The 27,072-nt window shown below is 36.3% G+C and overlaps 1 protein-coding gene across 1 annotated transcript in view; it reads right to left on the reverse strand.

The window, feature by feature from the left end:
- The window catches only part of CPED1 (cadherin like and PC-esterase domain containing 1), a 442,403-nt gene that overhangs the window by 173,919 nt on the left and 241,412 nt on the right, over positions 1–27,072 (reverse strand). The window contains exons 17-18 of the mRNA XM_043967578.1: positions 23,203–23,389; positions 21,017–21,185 (exon numbers count right to left, since the gene is read on the reverse strand). Of these exons, the coding sequence (XP_043823513.1) occupies positions 21,017–21,185; positions 23,203–23,389 (356 nt within the window). The remainder of the gene's footprint in view (positions 1–21,016; positions 21,186–23,202; positions 23,390–27,072) is intronic.

A 27,072-nucleotide genomic window follows, 5' to 3' on the forward strand; every position in this document is an offset into this window, starting at 1 on the left:
TCATTTAATACTTGTGCAATGCTCATGTGAAAGGAGGTCAGTGCATTCATCAGCTGTAAGCTTCCAGCTGGCAGAAAAGACTGGTTGCCAAGCTTAGCCTTTATATGATCCCACACTTTGCACTGGCAAGAGAATGTCAGGAGGAACTCCAACAGAATGGTCTATTTTGGGGACTTCATGTGTGCCACTATAGTTTTTCATTCTATGCCAAACCTGGCCCATATGAGTATATGTATTCAGTTCCTTACTCTAGCTGATAAAAAACCCTTTATGACTATAAATAACACCAGAGTTTGGCCACATACTTTTATTCTAACAGACTTTCTTGGATATTGATGAGTTGCTGATGTGTGAAAAAGATTCCAGTCTTGGGGTAATCAATTTTAAAGGTTGTTTTTTAATGATTTGTGACTAACTATTAAAGTGATGCTTTTCATTAATTCAAGATAATTTTTGTTTAAAAAAGGCAGTGGAGGGGCAGCTAGGTGGTGCAGTGGATAGAGCACCGGCCCTGGAGTCAGGAGTACCTGAGTTCAAATCCAACCTCAGACACTTAACACTTACTAGCTGTGTGACCCTGGGCAAGTCACTTAACCCCAATTGCCTCACTTAAAAAAGAAGTAAAAAAAGGCAGTGGAATAGGGAAGGTAAAGTACTTCAAGTTTGACACAATTTTCAGGAATTAGGGAAGGTATTGGAGGCTAAATGTTTAAGCAATAAAATATTACTTCTAAATGAACTTTTTATCTAATCAGAGAAAATATAGCTTCTCTCACACTCAATGAGTGTTCAAATGTTGTGTCTTTCCCCATTTTACAAACTCAGAATCTGAGATACTGCACTGTAGGTGTGTCTCAATCTTTTTTTTTTTTAATTTTTTTTTTTTTTTAGTGAGGCAATTGGGGTTAAGTGACTTGCCCAGGGTCACAAAGCTAGTAAGTGTTAAGTTTCTGAGGTCGGATTTGAACTCAGGTACCCCCGACTCCAGGGCCGGTGCTCTATCCACTGCACCACCTAGCTGCCCCGGTGTGTCTCAATCTTATACAGAACTTTTCAAAAAGGAAACTCCATCTCCCAGTGCAAATCAGCACGTTCTCTGCAAATTATAATCTTACAGTGACCTAGGCTACCATGAGATCAAGTGACTTGCCCTAAGTCACACAGCAAGTACAGATAAGGGGTCTCTAATGAATTTTTCTGAATATTTTCAATGGTGGCATCTCCTCCTCCTTTGTGACTGGATCTGGTTTTTTGTTTATTTATTTGTTTTACCAAAACCAAAAGTCATTTGGAACCATGTTTGGTGAGTAAGGTGGGTGATCAAAGTGAGCATCATCACTTTTGTCCAATGACCTCCTCATTTTGATTGATGACACCACTGTTTTCTAGTTACCCAGGGTCACAACATCATTAATAATAATAATAGCTAGCTAGCATTCACATGGTGCCTAGTGTGTGCCCAGTGCTGTGCTAAGGATTTTACAAAGATTGCCTCATTTGATCTTCACAATAACTCTGGGAGGCAGGTGCTACTATTAGCCCCATTTCACGGATGAGAAAACAGAGGCTAAGAATATCACAGAGGTTGTGACTTGGCCAGGACCACACATCTAGTAAGTGTGTAAGCCCAGATTTGAACTTGTGTTCCTCACTCTAGGCTCACAGCTCAATCTACTAAGCTATCTAATCATCCTTAACTCTTCCCTTTCCTTCACTTCCCCTATCCAATTAATTTCTAAAACATCTTTAATTCCATCCTCACAAAGTTTGAGAGGCAGTGTGGCTTGGTAGATAGAGAGCTAGTCATGATGACTCCTGCCTCTGACACATACTGGCCATGTGACCCCAACCAAGTTACTTAACCTCAGTGCTTAGGACAACTGTCTAAGACTATAAGTAGCAGAGAAGGTGCCAGCCTATATTGGTAGAGGGAATTTCCTCATCTGGAAATTCTGAGATCAGTTAAATTACTGGTCTGGTCCCTAACCCCTATACTAGTTGGTCTCCTCCTCCCTGTCTAATCTATCTCCAATACAATTGCCAATTTGATAACCTCAAAACACAGGTAATAATAATAACGTCACTTTACATCTGAGTCTCATTTGATCCTCACAATCCTTGTGTGTGGGTGTTACTATTAACTTGATTTTATAGATGAGGATACTGAGACTCAAAAAGGTTAAGTGATTTGCCTATGGTCACATAGTTGGTAGCTATCAGAGAAAGGATTCGAACCCATATCTCTTCTGACTTCCTGTCTTTTTCTCTTCCTACTACATCACACTCTCTCTGACTAGGCTGTTTCCCTACCCTAACAGCTTCAGTGGCTCCCTATTGCCTCTAGAATGGAATACAAATCCTCAACTTGTCATTGAAAGAACTCCCTAGTATAGAACCTGTCTACTTTTGTGCTTTAATTCACATGACTCTTTTTCATACACATACAATATCTCCTAGTGAAACTGACCCATTAGTACCATAGTGTCAAACTTAAGTAGAAATGGATCCCTGTGGCCACATATTGACTTAGAAAACCACAAATTAATGTTATCCAGGTTGTATTGTATTTTTTATTTGTTAAACATTTCCCAACTACATTTTAATCTAGTTTTAATCTAGCACAATTGGGAGCTTTTGTGGGCCCATGGACTTTGATTTGGCACCTCAGAATTAGTAATTTTCTATAAGACATTCCATCTCTGATCTTTGTGCCTTTTTCCAGGTTGTACTCCATGTCAGGAATACTTTATCTCCTTACCAATGCCCCATAAATCTTGGATTCCCTTCAAAGCACAGCTCATGGGCTACCTCTCTTGTTCCCCAATGCTGTTGTTCATCTGTTCGAGAAGTCATTTGCATGGCTTTGCATATGCTTTGCATTCATTTATCTGTGTCCATGTCATGTCCCCCCAGTAGAATGTAAGCTCTTTGAGGGCAAATACTATTTTGTTCTTGGTTTTGTATCTGCAGCACCTAGCACAGTGTACGTGGTACGCAGTAGGCACTTAATAAATGTCATTGAATTTAAAAGGATGTATAACTATAAAGTAGTGAGGTGGGCTTTTTTATATGATTTATATGATTGGCTCCTAGTGAGGCTATAGCCTCTAGAGGTGGTTTCGAAGAGGATAGCAATCCTTTAAATATGTCCTGGTATGTTTATTTAAAACTCCATAGCGTTGCTTTACAGTCACATGTCATGTACATGTCTTCATGCAGACTATTTCTTTGCATTTTGGTTTTCCAATTGTTAAATGGGCAAAGTGATCCTTGGCTGTTCTGCCGTCACTGGAATTAATGAGATAATGTGTGTGGAAAGCCTACATTTCTTTGGCAGAAAAACAAGGCCTTAAAAAACCCACATATAGATATATCACCCTTTATTTCTCCATATCTCATCTGAGACTGCCAGAAAGATGACATGCAGAATTAATTATTGTGGTGCAATGTCTACAATCAAAATTATAACACATACATAGGCAACTTTTACTGGCAAAATCTGGGCTATTTCTTTTACTGAAATCTGCCTTTTAATTTAGTAGAGTCAGACATGTAAAGGAGACAAAGATGCATTAAAATAATGTGTATGGGGCTCTGTGGCCCTTAAAGCCTATACAAGTGTCTATTATTATCATTACTCTGTTATTTGTGAGTGATTTAATGCAATTTAATTTGATATGCATTTAATAAGCACCTAGTATGTGCCAAACACTATGCTAGGCTCTGGGCATGCAAAGACAAAAATGACACAGTCTTTAGCCTCAGGAAGCTGACATTCTCAGGGAAGGAAAGTTGGGTACAACATACATACAGATAAATAAATACAAGACAGATAAAATAAATGTAAATAAATTTCCATTTAACGAATATAAAATGAACTCTAAACCTAAATATATCATGGTTTCAAATACTGAGCATAATTTACTAAAATTTATTGAGTCAAAAGTCAGTGTTAAAGCCTGTATTATATACTTAAAGACTTCAAGTGTTATATTTGTATTCTTAGTGCCTAATACAGAGCTTGATACATAATAAGTGGCTAATAAATGCTTATTGATTGATTGATTGGTTGTTATATATTAGCCATAATGCAAATGTGCAGGTTTAAATGAAATATTTATTGGAGAAAACTGACTTTCAAAAACTTTTATTTTCCTTCACCATGCCTTTAAACCTTTGAAATTGAGGCCTCTTAAACAGGAATTTAATTAAAAAATCACCAGTTGGGTGAAAGTCACATGCACAGTATATATTTTATTTTCTAGATCATTAGGCATAGCAAGATCCTCCTTACAATTGGAGCACAAACATGCAGGGGAGCAGGAGGAAACTAGAAAATTAAGTGAATATGTGCATTGTTAAGCAATGAAGAGCTGAAAGGAGTGAGGTCCTCTAGGGTGGAGAGGACTTCTATGTTTGAGAGTGAGGTCATTGCCCATTTATTATCCTCATCAGGGTAGCTTTGAAAAAGGGTGTGGATGAAAAATTTTAAAAGACAAACTAGGAATATTTTCTAAAGGAGTTAAGCATGCTAAACAATATTGTGGTCTAATTCTTCCTGAAGGGGCTTGTTCTGGACCAGCTTAGAGTGCTGAGTATGGAATCCCCCATCCACTATATACTGATATACTATAGACTGATTCTGACTACAAATGTCAGTTCACAGAAATGTGAACTTAGCCAGATGCATTTGGAAATAGACTCAAAATTACCTAATCAAGCTGTTGACCCAATCGTTCACTTTTAACAACAATAATTTATGATAGCCCTCCCAAAGAAAACATCAGTGGCTTTGAATAATGAAGATACTGTGAATAAGTAATCTCAGCATTATGAAGTGTTTCAGTATTTGTAGGGATCAGTCATTACCTACCTACCTACCTACCCAGGTGCTTCCAACTTGAGAGAAGTACATAGACTGGGGACCTCTTAAGTAAATTCATTTCTTGAGAGGATACTAAATGCAGAATGATGTTTTGTCCAAAAAGTATAGTGATGTTTTGACTCCTTTATTCTCATAGGGAACAGGATGGCACAGAAACTGAAATCTACAAACAATACTCTGTAACGATTGGAATAACGCCACCTGCTGGATACTTACTGTAGAAGAGTTCTGCCCATGAAGCGAAGGTCTTTGAGGGCAAGACCAGGAGTCTTTTCTTTGGCGGGAGGAAATGACGCGGACTAGTGGGAGGAGGAAGGAAGAGACTGGCGCTGACTCTGGGCCTCTTTCCTGTGGACGCTGGCGGAGAAGGGAGCTAGAAATGTGCTCTCCCTTTAATAGATAGGAATCTAGGCCTTTCTCTCTCTTTACCAAATTCTTATTCTCCTTAATAAATGCTTAAAAGTCTAACTCTTGCTAAAGCTTATAATTTATTGGCGACCACTCATTAGATATTTTAGACAGTTTAGCTAGAATTTTAGCCTTAACAACTCAAAGTCCTTCTTAAATACCATTTTCAACCTCTTCTCCTACCTCCTCTATCAATCAGCAACTTGGGTCTGAAGATTTCTTCAGACCCCAACACAACCTCTAGCAACCACAGCAACAAAAATAAATAGCCAAAAGGGAAGCAAGAAGAGCAAAAGAATAGCCCTAGAGTTAAAACTTTAAAAAGCAACCCTTTAAACACTAATGCATTGTTGATGGAGTTGTGAACTGATCCAACCATTCAGGACAGCAATTTGGGAATATGACTAATGAGTTATAAAACTGTACATATTTTTTGACCCAACAATACCAGTGCTAGGTTTGTTTCCTAAAGAGATTTTTTAAAAACAAAGGGGAAAAAAATGAAGGGAAAGGGGGCAGCTAGGTGGCGCAATGGATAAAACACTGGCCCTGGATTCAGGAGGATCTAAATTCAAATCTGGCCTCAGACACTTGACATGTATGAACTATGTGACCCTGAGCAAGTCACTTAACCCTCATTGCCCCGCAAAAACTTTGTACAAAAACCATTTATAGCAGCTTTTTTTGTGGTAGCAAAGAATTGGAAAATGAGGGGATGCCCATCAACTAGGGAATGGATGAACAACTTGTGGTATAAGATTGTGATGGAATACTATTGTGCTATAAGAAATGATGAGCAGGATGCTTTCAGAAAAACCTGGGAAGACTTACATGAACTGATGCAAAGTGAAATGAGCACAACCAGGAGAATATTGTACACAGTAACAGCAATACTGTAAGCTGATCAACTCTGAATGACTTAGCTATTCTTTTTTTTTTCTTTTTCTTTTTCTTTTCTTTTTAGTGAGGCAATTGGGGTTAAGTGACTTGCCCAGGGTCAAACAGCTAGTAAGTGTTAAGTGTCTGAGGCGGATTTGAACTCAGGTACTGCTGACTCCAGGGCCGGTGCTCTATCCACTGTGCCACCTAGTTGCCCTTTAGCTATTCTCAGCAATACAATGATCTAAGACAATTTTGAAGGACTCATGATGAAAATTGCTGTCTCCACAGAAAGAACTGATGGTGTCTGAGAACAGATCAAAGCATATTTTCACTTTCTTCATTTTTTTCATGGTTTTTTTGCCCTGTTTTCTTTCACAACATGACAAATATGGAAATATGGTTTGCATGATTACACATGTATATTATATAAAATTGCTTACTGTCTCAGGGAGAGAGAGCAAAAAAGGAGGGAAGGAGAGAATTTAGGACTCAAAATTTTAAAAAATGAATGTTAAAATCATGTTTACATACAACTGGGAATATATATATATATATATATATATATATATATATATATATATATATATATATATATATATGTTAATTAAAATCAGCCCTTTAACCATTATTCACCAGGAAATGGACCATGTTTCCATTCCTGTTGCAGCATAGGAGTTACTTGAGTAGTATTTATATTTGCCAGAATAGGAAAAAAAGACCTTTTCACTTTCTTAGTCAATGATCACCTCTATACAGATAATTCACCAACTCATATCCCCATTCTCAATCTCTGCTTTAAAAATAAATCATGCAAATATTTTGTGCAAGGCAATTTCTCTCTCTTTAAGTAATACACAAATAATTATGCCCACTACTAGCTGTAATTAGGTAAATCAAGTTTCCATGGCTGATTTGGCCCAATAAGGTCATATAAATGCAGTTGGCCAACAGCAAGCCCTATATATTGTTAGTTCCAGAAAACCTAGGTGGAGGCAAATGGTAATATGTGTCTGACTGTGTCAATGTTGACTGTGCTGGTTGTGAGCCTCTTGAGGGACTGTCTGCTTTACTTTGCTTTGTATACAATCTAGCACCATGTCAAATGAACACTTCATAAATGCTATTTTATGATGTAAAAATAAGCAATCATAAAAAAGGGCTCAGGGCTGAAAGAAGGAAGAAAACAGGACCTGGAAAGTTCTCTCTTCCCCCTTCCCCCAAACCACACACACATATGAAATCTCAATCATGCTCCCCAAACCAGATCATGTTCCTTCCCCTCCAGTCTAGTCTGCTTTGAACTTGAGAGAGGGGGAAGATTGGATAGAGAAAAAGAAAAGAAAGGAATATAGCTTGGTATAATGAAAAGACCATTGGTTTTCAGAATTTAAAGACCTGCATTTAAATCATGGCTCTAACACAGAATCAAATGAGATATTTGTAAAGTGCTTAGCACATTGCCTGGCACATCGTAAATACTTAATAAATACTTGTTCCCTTCTCTCCTCTACCCTTCCCTTGTTCAGCTATGTGATTGCAGGAAATTGGTTTAACCTCAATAAGCTTCAATTCCCTTCTCTGTAAAATGGGGATCTTACCGCTTGTGTTATCTACCTCAGAGGGTCCTTAACTTTGTAAAGCCTGCATAAATGTTAGTTATCATTAAAATGGAGGACCAAAATGGAAGAAATGCTCTGGAGCAGCTTGAGACATTTAAAATCAGGAAGTGGAATTAAGACTGTCAAAACATGGAGTTATTTCATTCAATTCCTTCTCTCCTTTCCATACCACCCCCATTTCAAAGGCTTACTATTATTCATAAATATAAAGACTTTTAGAGGTAAGAGAGTAGATGTTCCTTTTTAGTAACATAGAAAGTTCATGTGTTGGACTTTGGAGTTGACCTAGGATAGTGTCCTGCATATATTAGGTTCTTAATAAATATTTGTTAAATTATTATTGAGGTAACTGCTGTTCAGAGAAGTCACAAAATTGGTTGCTGATCAGGAAATAGAACTCACAACACTTGATCGACCATTATTTCCACTACACCTCATGACTTCCCTATGCTTTCTCTTTCTTTCTGTTTTCTTTTTCTTTTTGTCTTTCTTTCTTTCTTTCTTTCTTTCTTTCTTTCTTTCTTTCTTTCTTTCTTTCTTTCTTTCTTTCCCTTCCTTCCTTCCTTCCTTCCTTCCTTCCTTTCTTTTTTTTTGCAGGGCAATGAGGATTAAGTGACATGCCCAGGGTCACACAGCTAGTAAATGTCAAGTGTCTGAGACTGGATTTGAACTCAGGTCTTCCTGAATCCAGGGCCATTGCTTTATCCAGTGTGCCACCTAGCTGCCCCCCTCCCATGTCTTCTCTCTATTTTTCCTTCACAAGATTTAGATATCCAACTAAGAAAGCAAAAGGTGATTTCCAAATGGTCAGAATCATCAGCTCAGCCTAAAATCTGAAAAAAAGAAACTAATGAGAATATGTAGCAGAATAGGCAAGTAGCCCAGTGGATAGAGTCAGGAAGGTCTGAGTTCAAATGTGGCTCAGATGCGTAGAAGCTATGTGTTCCTATGAAACTCACATAACTTCTCCCTGCTTCCGTTTCCTCAACTATAAAATGGTCATAGTAATAGTACTTATGTCTCAGCATTGTTGTAAGGATATACGGAGATAGTGGATAGAGTACAAAACCTGAAATCAAGAAGACCTCAGTAAATCTGACCTCAGACACTTACTACCTGTGTGATCCTGCGCAAAGAATTTAATCCTCCTTGCCTTAGTTTCCTTATCTGTAAAATTGGGGTAATTATCACACCTGCCTCACCAGTTGTGAGGATAAAATGAAATAATATTTGTAAATGTTTTGTAAATCTTAAAGAACTAAGTAAATATCCTTATTGTTGTTGTTTTTACTATAGTACTTAACATAGTGCTTGGCACATAGACAGTGCTTAATAAATACTTGTTTCCTTCCTTCAGAGAGAACTTTGTAATCCATGTTCACCATCAATTCTCTTAATGATGCTCAAAGCCAAGAAAGGGCCAGCTCTTTTCTGTATTATATTGGCTCTTCTGTGTTAACAGTAGCTTTTGAAAAATGTGTTTCTTCCAGTAAAAGAAGCAGATGTGATTTGGAGAACGATCGGCAGCAGATGTGCTAAGCACAAAAGTGTTTTTCTTCTTCTATCCAGTATTTATTATTATTTTTTGGAAACAGAAGTATACGTTAACTCACAAAATGGGAGTTTTTATCACTGTTACAAGAGCACAATTCATAAATCTCTGAAACATATACAGTATCAAAGACTATCTCTATCCCTCTCATCTTATCTTTCTGCTTCTTAAGAAAATGGAGTGCTAAAGAGGCCTTCAAACCTTGGCTTTCAGCACAGGGATATTAGTGATGGAAAAGAATGATTTATCCAGGTCCTCTCACTTTGTACGACGCTCATGGGAATAAGAGATTCTCTTCTAAAAGCTGCAGTAATTCTTTCAGAATACTCCTAAATGAGTGCTGTCAACAAACCCTTCAGAAGCCTGAAAGTACAATTAAGTGTGCTAAATATCCTGGAAGGATAGATTTAGCCTGGACCTTTAAAGGGGTGTGACAGTGGGAGAAGCCCCTGTTCATATTTATCTGGTGGTAGAACATATATAGGTCGGAGATGCCCAATCCCTTTCTTTTCTTCTGTCCCATATTTTCTCCCTTCTCTCATTCATGTCATTCTCACTACCTGCTGCCTTTTTGGTAGCCCTATTTTACTCAAGCTAGATCCTGACCAGGAAGGGGCAAAGGAACAGCTCTGGCAGAGAAGGCCCAGCCTGTAATGTCGAGACTTATTTAACTTATTCCTAGGAAAGAATATATATTCTAGATGCCCTGAATCAGTTGCCAGTGTGTTGAACTGCCTTATGGCAAGGGACAAATTGAGAATTTTACCAATAGAACTGAGTTTGTTTTTTTTTTCCCCCAAATGTCCCTAATCAAATGTGGTCTACATTTTTATATACAGTCAAGTATTTCTCACCAATTCAATTCAATTCAATTCAAAAATTATTAAGCAACTACTTTGTGAGAGGCACTGTGTAAGACATTGGTGATCTAAAGATAAAACTAAAACATTACCTGCCCTCAAGGACCTTATCTTCTACTGTAATCATCAAAGGTACAGCTCATTATAGCTCATTAGCTAAAAGTCAAATTCTGATGTTGAAGGTGGAAATTTATATTCAAATAATTTAATTTCCTTTTCATAATATTTTAAAATGCTAAATGTACTCTCATCTAGATCTGTTTTTTGTATGTAGCAGATTTTTTCCATCATCATGAAAGTATTTTATGGTAGGTCTCATGTACATTAGTTATTTAGGGTATATAAATAGAAATGAACAAAACACAAAAATTTAAAACAAAAAAGTATCTGTTTTTCATGATACACAAGGTATTGAGTTGGGTCAAATGATGAAAATGATTAACTGGAAATTGCTTTACGGTATAATCATGCATAACGATAAAAATTTTGTATATTGGAAACTATTTTAATGATTACTACTAGTGACAGTATTCTGGCTAAACAGAGCTCCAGCCTGTAAACTATTTAAAAAGATTTAAATACTGGGTATCAGTAAACATGGTCAGACATTAGAGATTGCATGGCTCCTTAGCCTAGTAAAACATTAGACAGTTGAAATCTCTGTAAGACTATTTCCCAGTGTTACCTCCATTACCTAGAGGGATATATTAGTCATTATGAATAATGAAATCATCTTACATAAATAACACCTTATTCCCCACCCCAACAATTCAGAATAGTTCACTATGCAACATTCTCCATTTTCTTCAAGTGCATTGCTGAGTTCTACTCTACTCAACCTTTTTAGATAGGAGATAAGAATAGTTAAAGGATATAAGAAGTGGCATGCTATGAATATGTGAATTAGACTTGTTCTATTTTCTTATCAAAACAGATATGCAAGGTTATTGATTGCTTATGCTCTGTGTATTTTTGCCAACTCTTTTATATTACAATAATTTGCTTCTTTAAAACAATGATTTTATTGAATAGTTTTTCTGGATCTATTAAAAACACATTGCACTGCATATATCATTGAGAGAAACCCTTAAAATCCAAACTCAAGATATTATTCGAAAGGAAAGGATTAAAATCCATGTTAATAAACACTGTGATCTGTGACTCTAAGACCTAATAGAAATCTGAGGAAGATGGATGAAAATCAGGAATGGGTCTGAAGGACTATAGCCATTCTTTCCCCTCTTTTCAGATTGCACCCAGTTTGCTATCCACTCCTTCTTGGTGTGGTGCTACCTCTGGGAGTCAAGGGACAAGGTTTTAAGTACTGACTCTAATGCTTATTATGGTACCTAAGTTCTTTGGGTTACCTCATCTATAAAATGAGTCTGCAGAAAGCAGTCATATCTTGTTCAAGGCACATGAGCTTGTTCCTGAGTGAGAATAATAGTTCTTTCCTCCCAGAAATCTGTTGGCATTCCCTTAGCCAGTGAAATGGCAAATAGGAGAAGGGAGTAGGAAGATAAATGGCAAATTCCTGATGCTGAAATGTGGGAAATACTCGCAAATGTAGGCCAAACTGGATTTTTCAAAACAATAGTAAAAGCAACAAACTTCTAAGTATTTAGAAAGTTTGAGGGTTGGGTATGAGAGAATTGTTCTTGTTTATTTTATTTTCAACTTAATTCAGTTCAATTAAGCAAAGATTTCTTAAGTGCCTATTCAGTATCAAGCATAATGCAAAGTGCAAGAGGTATACAATAAAAAATAATAGTCTTGGGCAGCTAGGTGGCGCAATGGATGGAGCACCGGCCCTGGAGTCAGGAGTACCTGAGTTCAAATTTGGCCTCAGACACTTAACACTTACTAGCTGTGTGACCCTGGGCAAGTCACTTAACCCCAACTGCCTCACTAAAAAAAAATAAAAAAATAAAAAATAATAATAGTCTTTGCTCTCAAGGATCATGCATTTTAAGGTACACAATGTTCTGATTAACTGAGACAAAATATCACATAATTAGAATATGACAAAATAGACTCAACATTAGATAGTTTACACCAGTATTCCTTTTGTTTAAAATATGACACAGTTATAATTATGGACAACGATTATTGAATGTATGAGATTTCTATAGAGTAAAAAACTAGGTTGTGACTCAAGAGTAGGGGTAATATTTTAGACTTCATTTAATCTCATATCTAGGGCAGCCAGGTGATGCAGTAGATAGAGCACTGGCCTTGGAATCAGGAAGACTCGTTTTTTTGAGTTCAAATCTGGCCTTCATTGTGTGACTCTGGGCAAGTCACTTAACCATATTTTCCTCAGTTCGTCATCTATAAAATGAGATGGAGAAGGACATGGCAAACGGCTTCATTATTTTTTCCAAGAAAACCCCAAATGGGTCATGAAGAGTTGGACACAACTGAAAAACGACTGCTATCTCTCTCTCTCTTTCTCCCTCTCCCTCTCCCTCTCTCTCTCTCTCTCTCTCTCTCTCTCTCTCTCTCTCTCTCTCTCTCTCTCTCTCTCTCTCTCTCTCTCTCTCTCCTCATATCTCCAGTCTAGATCTCCAGTGCTCCAACCCTGCCATAACACAATGTGTTTCATAAGTAATTGTGGATTTGTTGGCTAAAGATACCTTCCTTTAATGAGATTCATTTATATAAGGAGAAAAACTACATTTACTCATCTGTGACATGAGGGAGTTGGATCAAATAATCTCTCAGGCCACTTCTAGCTCTAAGAATCTAGGTCCCTCATGTATATTGTAATGTAGCAGAGGACTGGCATGCCACTACCACAGGGACACAGATGTTTTCCCCTATTTTTTTGGAGCAACTCAGAGTTTTAGGGAATTTGGCTAGTTGTATCCTCTTTGTACTTCTTTTAGCATGGACATGTAATTGAATGACTTATTCCAATTTCTCTTTATAAATAAAGCAGTAAATTCCATTGTGGTTACTAGCCAGAGAAAATGGCTGATGATCCCAATTTCAAAAGTGCAGTTAAAATATTGCATATTTGGAAGAGTCTTTTCTAACCATTATTCCTCTTTATATCCTTTGAATGATATTAAATAGTTCTATGTCTCTATCTCTGTTTCTGTCTTTCTATACACCCACACCTCTTTATCTATCTTTCTGTGTTTCTCTCTTTTCCATCTGTCACTCCTTCGTATTTTCTATCCCTCCAATACTATTAGGTTGCAATCACAGAACACTTCTTAAATTGATTGTGAATATCTAATCTCTGTATGAAATGGAGACACACAGTCAAAAATTATAAAAGGAGTGAGTTGATTTTTTTTCCCCAGAGCAAATCTCCAAGATCCCTTTGAAACTATCAATTCAAATATTTTTTGTCTCATGAATAAAATCCTTTACCTCCTGAAATGATGCTCAGCAAATCAAATCTAAAACTTAATCACATGTTGCTCTCTTTCTGTTTTATAAGAGCTTGACTTTCAGAAACTATCCTGCTTTCTAACAATACAGTCCATTTTGAAAATCTCTTTGGCCTGACTATTTCTACTGACTTTTCATCAATTAAATTGAAATATCTCCATGACTTCTGCCACCAGTCTTCTAAATGTTATTTTTTTGTTTGTTTTTTGGTTTTTTTGGGTTTTTTTTTGCGGGGCAATGGGGGTTAAGTGACTTGCCCAAGGTCACACAGCTAGTGTCAAGTGTCTGAAGCCGGATTTGAACTCAGGTACTCCTGAATCCAGGGCCAGTGCTCTATCCACTGTGCTATCTAGCTGCCCCCTTAAGTGTTTTTTTTTTAAAAGAATGAGAGTCCATGGAACTTAGTCCCTTCATTCCATAAAGCATGGGGCAAGAGGATTTATGTTTGGGAGAATCATAAGATTATAGAACTTAGAGTTGGAACAGACCTCAGCTAGTCAAATCCTTTTATTTTACAGATGAGGAAACCAAGGATGAGAGAGTTTAAGTGATTGTTCCAAGGTCACATGGTATCTATTTTATCACTTTCACACACATTAACATTGGTGATAGACTGCAGTCTATTTACACTATTTCCATCTATTATACATTCCTCCATTGCCCTTTGGGGTACCAGGGCTTGGGGTTCTTTTGAAATTGTGGTGTTCTGTGAGTTATAGCCAAACATCACTAGAAGGACATCATAAGTGGCTCAGTAGTATTCTGAGAGTTGATACAATAAGTACAATGTCATCTGTAGGCTGGAGCATCACATCTCTAAAGAATCTTCTTCCTTTTAGTCTGTGGTCATGACATCCTACATGAATGTGAGTGCATATTTGGTGAGTATATCTCATTTGTTTGTTTGTTTCTTTGTTTGTTTGTTTTTGAGGGCCAATGGGGGTTAAGTGACTTGCCCAGGGTCGCACAGCTAGTGTCAAGTGTCTGAGGCCGGATTTGAACTCAGGTACTCCTGAATCCAGGGCTGGTGCTTTATCCACTGTGCCACCTAGCTGCCCCCTCTCATTTTTTGATAATAATAATCCAAGGATCATCAAACAGTCCTCTCTGGGGTTCTATCTATCAAGTAATCTTATAGGCTCTTTACATATTCACAGGAGTCACCTTGGAGGAGGAAAGCCATTAAGGTGGGATTTTGCCTTATTGAATCACATGATGTTTTGTAATTGAGAAACAGAAATCAAAAGGATTTTGTGTCATCTGTATCTTTTAGTCAAAATGTGTGTCTCTGACAAAGTGGTCTGCTATAGAATTTTTGAAAGGATGAATATTCCCTTCACTTATTTTCATCAAAGATATCCTCAATATACATGGAGATATTCTCATTACAGTGATTATGACAAGCAAAAATAGCTCTCTAACAAAGGTAAGTCATTAAGCTTGTCCCAGGCCACTCAGCCTCCCTTACCACCTTTTGTTCCCATGAAACAATGGTGGCACCAGTGGCTATCTCTGTAGAAATGGGAAAGATTTAGAGTTGCTTTTACAGATACAAGGAGATGTGACCAGTGCTTCTGTAACAACCATTGCTACTGTGTGTGGTGGGGGAAACTATCTTCTCTTCCTAGATTCTCCTCTTCTACCCTTCAAAATTCTCAAATAAATCTAGTGTTCCTTGTTACCCTCCAAGAGATTAAAGATTAAATCTTTGCTTGAGGATCTTTTAGGAACCTTACATAGGCTCCAAACATCACAAATTGTAGTCTAAATCTTTAATCTGGAGGGAGGTATTTGTTTTAAAAAATATTTTCACATATACCTTTTAATTTCCTTAGATTATTACATAACTTTATTAATTCCTCAATAATGTAAATTTCTAACAAAATTTTAGCCATATTATTTTTTCTATAGCCTATCATAATTTTACAACTGAGTTAAAAATAAAAAATTTCCGCTTATCTTTAATAAAAAAACCTTGTTGCTTTCTATAATTAGAATTAATATTTCTGGTTATTCATAGCATATAAGAAAAAATTAATGAGTCTAGTAAATTACATTCACGAATAATCACAAACTTCATTTTAGCAATTGATGTCAACTTTTTCCTCTATAAACTTTTAAAAATATTAATGAATGATTGATTTTACATGTTCTCTCTTCCTAGCCTGTCCTTCCAAGAGGTTTTGGTAGTGAAAAATAGCAAACAAAAAAAGGATAATCAACAAATGGTTTTATCTTTTTGGGAGTTTTTTGGTTACACAATGATTGACCGAATTCTCATTTTAGCAATTATAGGATGATGTTGAATTTAATAACAGAGTTTATAAATTTGGCAACCAAAATTTAATCTAGTATATGATGAGGTACTTGAAAATTTTCCACTTAGTAATAAACCACAATTAAAATTTAATTCAGCTTTTTATGAAACAAATGTAGGCAAAGCACTTGCAAATAAAGCAATCCAAATTTACTTAACCTGAAATGATGACTCCAGAGTTCATCCTTCCAGATTTAATGAGACTGCAGAGTTGCTGATATGGGGGTGGGGGGGTGGGGCTCGGATGTTCTAGTTGTCTTAAAAGCTCAAAACATGCAACTGCATAGCCTTGAACCTAATCTCATATTTCTCAAATGCTTAAGAATTGTTAGAAGATTGGATACATCATCATGACTACTTCTTTGTGTTGTAACCTTCATCATGGTATCAGTTTGAAGTGAAATTAGAATATCCTAGCGGGATTAAACATAAAAGAGAGTTGGGGATTAGAATTTTAAATGAAACCTACTGGGAAAAAGACCATACCACTGCTCTTGACCTTCTCCTGATGATGCCTATTGTCAGTTGTGCCTAGTCAAGTGTCTAAAGGAATCCCCATCAGTTCACACCAGATTTATCCTTTTGCCCCTTGAACAGGTGCCCTGTTACTATAAGCACAGATATCACTAATCATTAGCCATCTACCCAAAATGTGCAATTGAATACAATGCTACCACAATATCAATAAAGCTAAATATTAAGATTAAAATGACTTGTAAGTGGATGGGAGTGAATACAGAAGAGAATATATAGGCAAATCTTTGGCATACTTATCCCTCATGGAAATTGTCTGATATTTTTTCTTTAAATCACCTCAACTAAGAATATTAAGTTACTAAATTCAATTCAATTAAATCACAATTTATAAAACAAACTTTATGCAAGGCACCGGCTTAGACACTAAAGATACAAAATAAAATGGAGAATCACCTTGGACCTCAAGGAGATTATATTATACTGGAAGCAACCTTCTACCTCAGAAGATCATTTTAGACTGTGATCTGATTGTCATTCTGCAAAGTATTCTGCACACAGTTGAATATAATTAAATGTCAATTGATTTTTTTTTCTTCTGATCAATAAACGCAACAGTGGAAAAAGTGGCTTTAAGTAGACAATACTGAAGTTTAAGCAAGTCACTCACAAAAGATTTAGGTATTCCTGGGAATATATCTTATTACACTTTTACAGTACATTCTAGCTAATGTTGAACTAGCTAGAGAGTACTTAATAAATATTGAACAAATGATAACAGATTAATTAGAAATCTGCCTCTAAACCATTATGGGAATAGTTTATAGTAAAAAAGTTTTTCTTTTAAAGAAATTAACCATTTCTATATAACCAGAACATGTCAAAAATAAGAAAGTTAAATTATGTTGAAATAAAATATGATAATTTTTACTGTAATATCATATGATACTGTTATATATTAAAATTTCAAATTACAATATGTGATTCAAGTTGCATCAAAATATTTATAGTAACACTTTATGAGAGTAACAAAACACTGGAAACAAAGTTAGATGCCCCTCAATTAAGAATTGGCTAAACAAATTGTGGTACATAAATATAATGAAATATGTGTGCTGTAAGAAATTACAAAAATAATAGAAGCATGAAAAGATTTGCATGAACGGATTCAAAAAGAAGTAAGCAGATTCAGGAAAACAACAAACACAATGACTAGAGTAGTTTAAAAAGAAGGAACAACCACAAAACAATAGAAGATGAATGCTGTAAAAATATGAAGAACAAGTTTGATCTCAAAGAAGGTATATAAGAAGAGATGTCTCCTACCTCTTTCCAGAGTAGGTTGGGAGAGGGGAATCTACAGGTGTGGAAGATTACATGTAATACTCCAGTATTCTTTTGAATTTTGGTTTTTCAGACCTTTTTTCCTCTCCTTTTAAAAAATGCTTTCTTTTAAGGAATGGTTGTATGGGAGAGGGAAGAAAGAGATGAGTTATGAAGGATATTTAAGCATATAAAAGTGAAAGATATCAATAAGATCGATTTAAAAGACATAGGATTCCATATTCACTAATTATGCCACTTAAACTTTATACCATGTAATTGTTTATTAATAATATTAACTTTTAAAAAGCCTTTCCATAGTGGATTGTGTATGGAATATGCATATTCCTGAAATATATTTCTGAAATTTCTTATGGGTATTGTGAATATTAAAAGACAATGTAAACATTTAAAAAATTTCTAACATATAAAATAATTATAATTTCACTTTATCTTGATCTTTACTGCTTGCAAAGGACTTTTAAAAAATATCTGACCCTCATAAAAACCTGAAAAAGTATGTAATGCAAATATCATTGTCCTAATTTTGAAGATAAGGAAACTAAAACTCTCAGGTTGTGAATTGCCCATAGACATAAATCTAGGAAATATTAGTGATGGGATATGAACCCAAGCCTAGCACTTTTCCCATGACTCAATACAGCCAAATAGAAAAGTGATTTCCAACCCATCATTTCAAGGGGAGGATATTCCATGGAATTACTAGAATACTGAGTAGTAAACCATGTTTCTTTAAGTTGGTCACAAAACTACATGTCAATGTCAAGGAAAATCTTACTTACAATGTTAATCTGTAGTTTATTATTTCAAAGCATTAAGTGAAAGAAAAACAAAAGTTCTATATTGCCCCTATGGGCAGTGAAAGTTCATAACAACAAAAAAACCCAACTATATGATGATGCTATACATTTTTACCCCAGCACTGAAATCAATGGCTATTTGGAAGTAAAGCTATCTTGTCCAAACTATGATAGAGGTTCTTCTCTCCTTTAATTTCTACTGGATATTTTAATAACTAAAGTTCAAGTACATTCAAGACCAGATTATTCAATACCATGCCATTTTAAGCACATGCTCATAGGAATTGTTGTTCTATCTTGAATGTTTTATAATGTGTTTTTTAAAATGATATGAACCCAATTTACACGTCCTTAAATTTTTCTAAAAATATTTATCACTCTCAACACTTTTTTCATATGTATATTTTTTCCAGGTATCATTTTATAGCTAAAGCATCCATTTTATTTTCCTTGTGGAGGAAAGAAATTATACAGTCCATGAGAAGGAAGATTAGACAGATAGATGTCTCAGTGGATAGAGTTTTGGACTTGGAGACAGGGAAAACCTGAATTCAAATCCTGTTTCAGATAGAATTTCTACAACTATGACACTGGGCAAGCTACTTACCTCTTCAAGCCTCAGTTTTCTCATTGTAAGATAGGGATTAAATGAGATTCTGTGTGTAAAACACTTTGTAAAACTTAAAGTGCTATAGAAATGCAACTGTTATTATTTATTATTATCCCAAATTCACTTGTATCTAAATTTTAAAATATAATCACACTCACACTAATGTTTTTTTTTTAATTGAACCAATACCTCTTCTACTTTGGCCTTATTTACTGATTTCTAGTTAGAAAATTAATCACATAGAAAACCTTAAGTTAACCGTATTTTAATATTTCATTCTAGGTCCCATCTTTTTTTGTCATTACATTTGAAGTCTTAGGTAATAAAAATAGAAAGAGATTAGTAATATTAATTGGGAAATGAAGATATATAGTTTTTGGGGGGGGGGCGGAGCAATGAGGGTTTAGTGACTTGCCCAGGGTCACACAGCTAGTAAGTGTCAAGTGTCTGAGACCAGATTTGAACTCAGGTCCTCCTGAATCGAGGGCCAGTGCTCTATCCACTGCACCACCTAGCTGTCCCCTCAATGAAGATATCTGTTAAAGGATTTGATGCAGGCTGAAAGTTGGAGAATGATGTCATGCAGGCAAATCAGAGCACTGTACTGAGTAGGACATGGCACACATACTACCTGCAATCAGCCAATCAGCCAGTCATTCTTTCATATTCCATAAGACCTTTCTTGGCCCTCTCAATCAATCAATAAACAAGTAACAATCAATAAGTTATCAAATGCATACTATGCGATAGACTTTTCATATACAAAGACAGATGACAGTCTCTTCTCAAGGAACTTACATTTGATGGTGAGAGCCAACATATAGTTTCATAAAGCTTCTGAGATCCTATTATCATTATAAAAACTTTATATTACCTGCTTGAAATGACACTTTCTAGAGCATAAAGGAAAGATACATTTAGAATTAAATCTGGATTCCATCAAATCTATAAATTTAATGTTTAAGGAGATAATTTACAGGAATTTCTTGAAAACCAATGATCATATGAGAAATCAAAGTTAAGTAGAGAAGAGAACTAAAGACCAAGGCAGACTGATGAGATGAACAATGGGATCCTATTCCAAGATGACACTCGTTACCAAAAAACCTTTAGTGAGTGAGAAGTAACTGAAATTTCTTAGCAGTACTAAAGCTCCAGAAAAGATGAGTAAGGAATATGCCAACATATGAACCTACTTATTCAACTATCACTAGAGCATTCTCTCCATCCTTCTATCCCTATTGAGCACTTCATAAATATTTTCCCTTACTATATGTAACCAAACATTTATAATCCAAGAAAACCAGAAAGACTTAACAGAAATGTTAAAACAATACCAACTTTCTTACTCTTTCAAGTTCTCAAACCTGTGCCATTGTTTCTACACTTGACACTTATTAGCTGTGTAACCCTAGGTGAGTCACTTAACCCCAATTACTTCAAACATCCAGGGCCATCTCTAGTAGCCCTGATGTATATCTTGCTACTGGACCCCGATGGCTCTGGAGAAGAGAGTGTGGCTGGTGACTTTGCACAACTCTCTCCCTCACTTAAATCCAATTTGTTGCAAGTCATGACATCACCTCCCAATTTCATGGTTTTCTTCGAGAACAAAGGACAACCACCAACAACACAACATTTCTCATGATAACTATAGTGCCTAGGATGTGCATCATTGAAACAATAAAAGCAAATGGTCATTGTAACATGAACTGCATACAAAATTAGGAACTCTTATTCTATTTAATCCAACTATAATTTGTTTTTAAATTAACTCAAAATGCCATGATCCATCCTTATTCAATATTTTTAATGGGCACACAGAACATACTCAGTAAACCAAATGAAAATTTTAAAATGTACCTGCACAAAACCACACGCCATGTAATCATTGAACAAGGGTAGACTTGGTCGGTCTTCTCGGTAAACTGTGAGTCTGTAAGTGCTGAGGACTTCCGCATTTGCTTGAGATTCATCTACCACAATAATGAGGATTTTGTTCATCCCTAATCCCAGAGGATAATTTGCAAAACTGACAATAGAGAGAAAAAAACAGAGATAAAGCCATTTGACTTTTAAAAAATAAATCAATACGTTTTATTGCACACTTTCCTATATACTTAGAAAACAGATGAGTTTTGAGTTATGAAGGATATATAAATTTAGAATAATATAGTAATAGTACCTACCTCACAGAGTTGCTGTGAAGATTAAAATAGGATATAGATGTATATGGGACATATATATTTATAGGACATATAGATATATATGTGTGTGTGTGTGCATGTGTGTGTGTGTATATACATACATAGTGTAGGAGACACTGTAGGAAAGCTCCACCAATAGACATATATTGTATACACACACACACATACACACACACATATATATGTAAAACTTTGCAGACCTTAAATTTCAATATAAAAGTTAGTCATTATATGAAAGGGTATATATTATAAGAATTTTCACTGTTTCCTCTTCAAATGAAATTTCTGAGTCATATTAATTGATCCTCAGGCCAAATTCAGGGCCAAAGAAATGCAGGTGATACATTTCTTTCAAGATAGTCTGAAAATATATCATAAAATCATTATTTGTGGACTTTAGTGGTGTTTGACTGAATTTCACAATTATATCCAGAAACACTAGCACCTAGTGAAATGGTTGATAAGGGGGAAAATGTGTCAATGACTTAGAAAGCCTGACCTCCCAGTTAGTAAATTATAGGCAACAAGCTATACAAGAAGCCCTATCATGAAACCTCCTGAATATTTGCAAGCCCCTCCAGGAGGGCAGAGACTGTTCCAACACCTAGCACGGTGCCTCACAAATAGTGAGCACTTAATGCTTGTTGACTTGAGCTGCATGGAAAGATATCAGTACTCAGAAATGTTACTTAACCATTAAACCAGCAGTTTTTGAAGTTTGGCTATTGGCCCAGAAGTTCCAGAGTTTCTTACAGGGGGTCCATGAGGTCAAAACAATTTTCATATTAATACTAAAACATTACTTGTCTATAAAAATACTCATCCCTTTTCCAACAACATAATTTTTTGAGGCCAGATTTTCTTCTTATACTTCATCCAAAGCAACACATTGCGACAGATTGAATGCAGAAGATATGAGAAACCAGCTGTCTTCCATTAAGCCAGGCATTAAAGAGATTTTCAAAAATATGTAAAACGATCCCATCCTCCTTGCCAAATTATTTTGTTTTAAACATGTTATTTACTAACACAGCAATTTACTGTTCATATGCTATTTCATGATAATGTTAAAACATAGATATTTGGATAAAATATTTTATTGATGTTAATATATAGCGGGTTTATGATATTATTTTAAATGAATCAGTGAAAATATGTCTTAAATAAAATGTCTTAAAATTTTATTGGTTTTAATTTCTAATATGGTAGATATGATAAACAAAATCTCCTTGAGAATCTTGATCATCTTTAAGAGTATAAGTGGGTTCTCAATAATTTTTAAGAGTATAAAAGGGGTCCTGAGATCAAAAAGTTTGTGAATGCTGCCTTAAACAAACCTTTGCCTTAGGCAAAAATTAGCACTTAAAAGATTCTCTTGATTATTACCTATATCAAGATCCTCTATAATAGCCCAATACACCTATGGAGTTTTCCAAAATTAGAGCAGGGAGAGAGCTCTAAAGTTGTCCATCCCAGCCCTCATTACATAGATTGATGGAACCAAGGTCCGAGTGTCCAAGGGAACCAGATAAGTGTCTGAGATGAGATCTGAGACCAGGCTTTTCTGACTCCAAGTCCAGCACTCTGTCTCCTACCCCATACTGCCTCTCTAAAGTTATAGGGACTGAGCAGATAAGTGAAGTATAATCAATAAAGGTGGATGTATTCCTTTAATGATGGCGTCATTCAGAAAAAGGAATGATTTCTCACTTTAGTCATTTCCCCAGTTGATCTTGCTTCTCAGATCTTCAATACTTAAGCTTAAAGTCTAAGTGAAATGTCTATTAGCAGTTTTCCATCATTCAGAAACCTTTCAATACTTGTGTGTCTTTGCTCCCGTACCTTGGTCCTGCCTTTTCATCCAGGTGTACTTTGCACTGGCAATTAGAAGTTTCTGCTCCAATTGTTATTGTTATAACATCAAATGGGACTTCAGAGTAGTAGTCTTTGATCTTTGGGTTAAATTCCGGATTCAGGTCCAAATGTGGATTTGTAAAGATCTGCCTGATATGAGACAGTGTATCTTTATCTGTTCCAAAAAAGAAAAAAAAGAGGGAAATGACTAATATTTCAAAATACTATACAATCAAGGTAGATTATTTTTGCAATTTGAGTGGCCATTGATGTTTTTTCTATCTTCAGGACATTTCAAATTTGTCAATTTTTGCAGAATTCTTTTCATCATACTCTTGTTGTACTTTAGTTGGAGCGATGCCTTTGAAAATGTGAAGGATCTGAGACCAGGAAATCCTCTCTCCAATGGGTTAATACAATTTACAGGACATTTACAACAACTTATACTGAGCAACTGCACTGTAAATGAGTGACAATTTGCGTGAGGAGACTGAATTGCAGGCTAGTGTTGCTTGAATTGAAATTCTAAACGCCATGTAAGTGGCATATCAGCTGATAGAGATAAGGGGATGGGCAGGGACAGCACCTAGAAGGATACATGCAAAGTATATTCCTCCAAACAAACATGAAAAGTCTAAATGTGCTTGTGAACAGCAAGTCCAAAGCACTTTTCCTAGTTCCCCTATTACTGTTAAGGGGACCACGATCCTCTCTGTTTCCCAGGTTTACAAGTCTGGCCTCTCCGCTCTTCACTCTCACTCATCCCAAATATCCAATCAGTTATCAAATCTTGCCATTTTTGCCATGAAGGAAATATCTTCTACTTCCTCTCCTGTCCACTCCCAGAGCTTCCACTGTAGTTCAGGCCTTCATTTTTTCTTGTTTTGACTACTAAATTAGCTCTCTCATTGGTTCCCCTGCCTGGTATTTCTCTGCTCCACTCCATTCTCCACACAGTTACCAAAGTGTTTTTGTTTTGTTTTTAAGACTAGGTCTTCTCATTTTGCTAGGCTAGAAGGGCAGTGGCCATTCACAAGCCCAATGCTGATTGGCAGAGAAGCTTTATCCAACTCTTGTCTTTCCAAACTTGTCCTGTTCACCACTGCTTTAGAAAACCTCTCCTCTTCTGGGTCTCTCCATATTAGTGCTGGACTTAATGCGGACACCCAATTGACTTTACTGCCACTCAGAATTCCCACACTAAAGAATCAACGAGTCTCAACCCTCATACAGTAATAGGGTTACAGGCTCAGGTAGAGATTTTCCTTATGTATACATCTTACCATGCCATCTTCCTACTTATTAAACTGCAATGGCTCCTTCCTACCTTCAGGATCAAATATAAAGTCCCCTGGCATTTAAAGTTCTTTATAACCTGTTCCTTTCCTGCCTTTTCAGTCACATATTTTTATAACGTGCTAAAGCAAAGTGGCTGGCACCTAGTAGGTTCTATAGAAAATTTTGTTATTATTATTATTCTTTTTTATTTTATTCTTATTCTTATTCTTAATCTCACCTTTTACTCACCTCTACAATCCAGCAATGATAGACTATTTAGTGTTCCCCCTACCTGAATACATTTTTGTACTGACTGTCTCCAGCACCTGGAATGCAATCCCTCCACACTTGTACTTCTTACTATGTCTGGCTTCTTTCAAGACTCAGCTCAAATGCTACCTTTTGGAGGAGACCTTTTCAATCTCCCCAGGTACTTGAGCCTTTCACCTTTTTCTCTTCTGCATGGATCATGTTTGTATTTATTTACATGTTATTTCTCCAACTAGTATGTGAGCTTTCTGAGAGCAATGGATTGTTTTAGTGGTTTTGCCTTTATATCCCCAGCATCTAGCACACAGTAAGTGCTGAATAAATGCTTGTTGCTTGCTGGCTTGAGTGCATATCATATCCTCTCTCTATAAAGTGCTTCCTCTGCTTGTCATCTGAAGCCTGCATAATCTGACCCCAGCCTACCCTGACAGATATATCCATAAAACATCCTTCTCACACACTCTGTGTTTATAGTTAATCTAGTTTACTTGCTGTTTCCATGCATAGAATCCCATCTTTCATATCTCCGTTTTTACATAGGCTGTCCCTCACACCTGGAATGTCTTCTTTCATCACATAACAAACACATCAACAGTCAGATGGTACGTGGAACTTCTCATGCTCATAGTCCCTCACCTTTGCAAAGAAGTTAAGGAGACATATTTTTCTTATCTTTTTTCTGGGGCCAATGTTGCTCATTATAATCATAATAATTTAAAATACCTAGAAATAATAATGATATCAAAGCAATCAATTAAGTTACATGCTTTAAAATATTTGTACTCAAATTATTTTTTATTTATTTTTTGGGGGGGGGCAATGAGGGTTAAGTGACTTGCCCAGGGTCACACAGCCAGTAAGTGTCAAGTGTCTAAGGTCATATTTGAACTGAGGTCCTCCCGAATCCAGGGCCAGTGCTCCATCCACTGCGCCACCTAGCTGCCCCTCAAATTAATTTTAACACATAAAATGCCCCTAACTACTCACTAGTCATTACCCGTTTTCATCACTCTTTTTATTAAATGTTTATTTGTGTTGACCTTTGTAAAATGGGCAGAAAAAACATAGTTTACTGTCATCTGTAAAAGTGTCTTTAAGAAGGCTCTTAGTCATTCTTGTCATGATTTTACTGTTGGGGCTTGTAGCTTTAAATTAGCACCGATTTTAGGAAAGTCGCCAGCAATTGATTCTAGGTGTTTGAAGCAAGCTGACAGTTTCTCATACGAACATCAAAGATTGGGGTTAAGGTTCACAAACTATCAAGCTTAGAGGCTATGTTTTATCGAAATCCCTCATTTTACAGGTGAGGAACTGTCACATTGTCAGTAAGTGGAAGAGCTGGCATCTGAACCTAGATCTTACTGTTCAAAATCCTGCATTTCTTTTCACCGAATCATGTACCAAAGGAACTTTGGTGTGGCTTTTTCTCAGATGTTGCTATTTGGTATCAATTGAGTGCCAAGTCCCTCCAGTGTTCATGAACTTGTTTAAAAAAATTTTTTATAACTATTTTAATATAATTGGTTTTCTTTGTAATCCTATGTATTTCATTTTAAGCATTTTTAAACATTCTAAGAAAGGTTCTATAAACATTACCAGAGTGCCAAAAAGGATCTATGAAACACACACAAAGGGCTAAGAACTCCTGCTCTACAAATAGATCACTAGGGACAGAGATCATCGAGAAGAAGAAGGAGGAGGAGGAGGAGAAAGAGGAGGAGGAAAAAGAGCAAGGGAAGGAGGGGAGGAAGAGGAGAAGGAGAAGAAGAAGAAAGAGGGAGAAGGAGGAGGAGGAGAAGAAGGAAGGAAGAGGAGGAAGAAGAAGAGAAAGGGAAAGAGGGGAGGAAGAGGAGAAGGAGAAAGAAGAAAAAAGAAGAAAGGGAGAAGGAGGAGGAGAAGAAGGAAGGAAGAGGATGAGGAGAAAGAGGAGGAAGAAGAAGAAGAAAGAGGAATAAGAGAAAGAAGAGGGAGAAGAGGAGGAAGAGGATCAAGAGGAGGGGGAGGAGAAAAAAGGAGAAGAAAATAGAAGGAGGAGGAAGAGAAGGAGGAAGATGAGGGTGAGGAGGAGAAGGAGCAGAAGAAGGAGGAGGAGGAGGAGAAAGAAAATGTTATTCTATCACCTCTACTAGTTATCTATGAGGTCCTTTTTCTTGATTATCTCTGTCCCTAGTAAACTATTTGTAGAGCAAGAGTTCTTAGCCCTTTGTGTGTGTTTCAGAGATCCTCTTCGGCCCTCTGGTAATGTTTATAGAACCTTTCTTAGAATGTTTAAAAATGCTTAAAATGAAATATATAGGATTTTGGTCCCTG

This window comes from Dromiciops gliroides, chromosome 5 (assembly GCF_019393635.1).
Source record: "Dromiciops gliroides isolate mDroGli1 chromosome 5, mDroGli1.pri, whole genome shotgun sequence".
Lineage (NCBI taxonomy): Eukaryota > Metazoa > Chordata > Mammalia > Microbiotheria > Microbiotheriidae > Dromiciops > Dromiciops gliroides.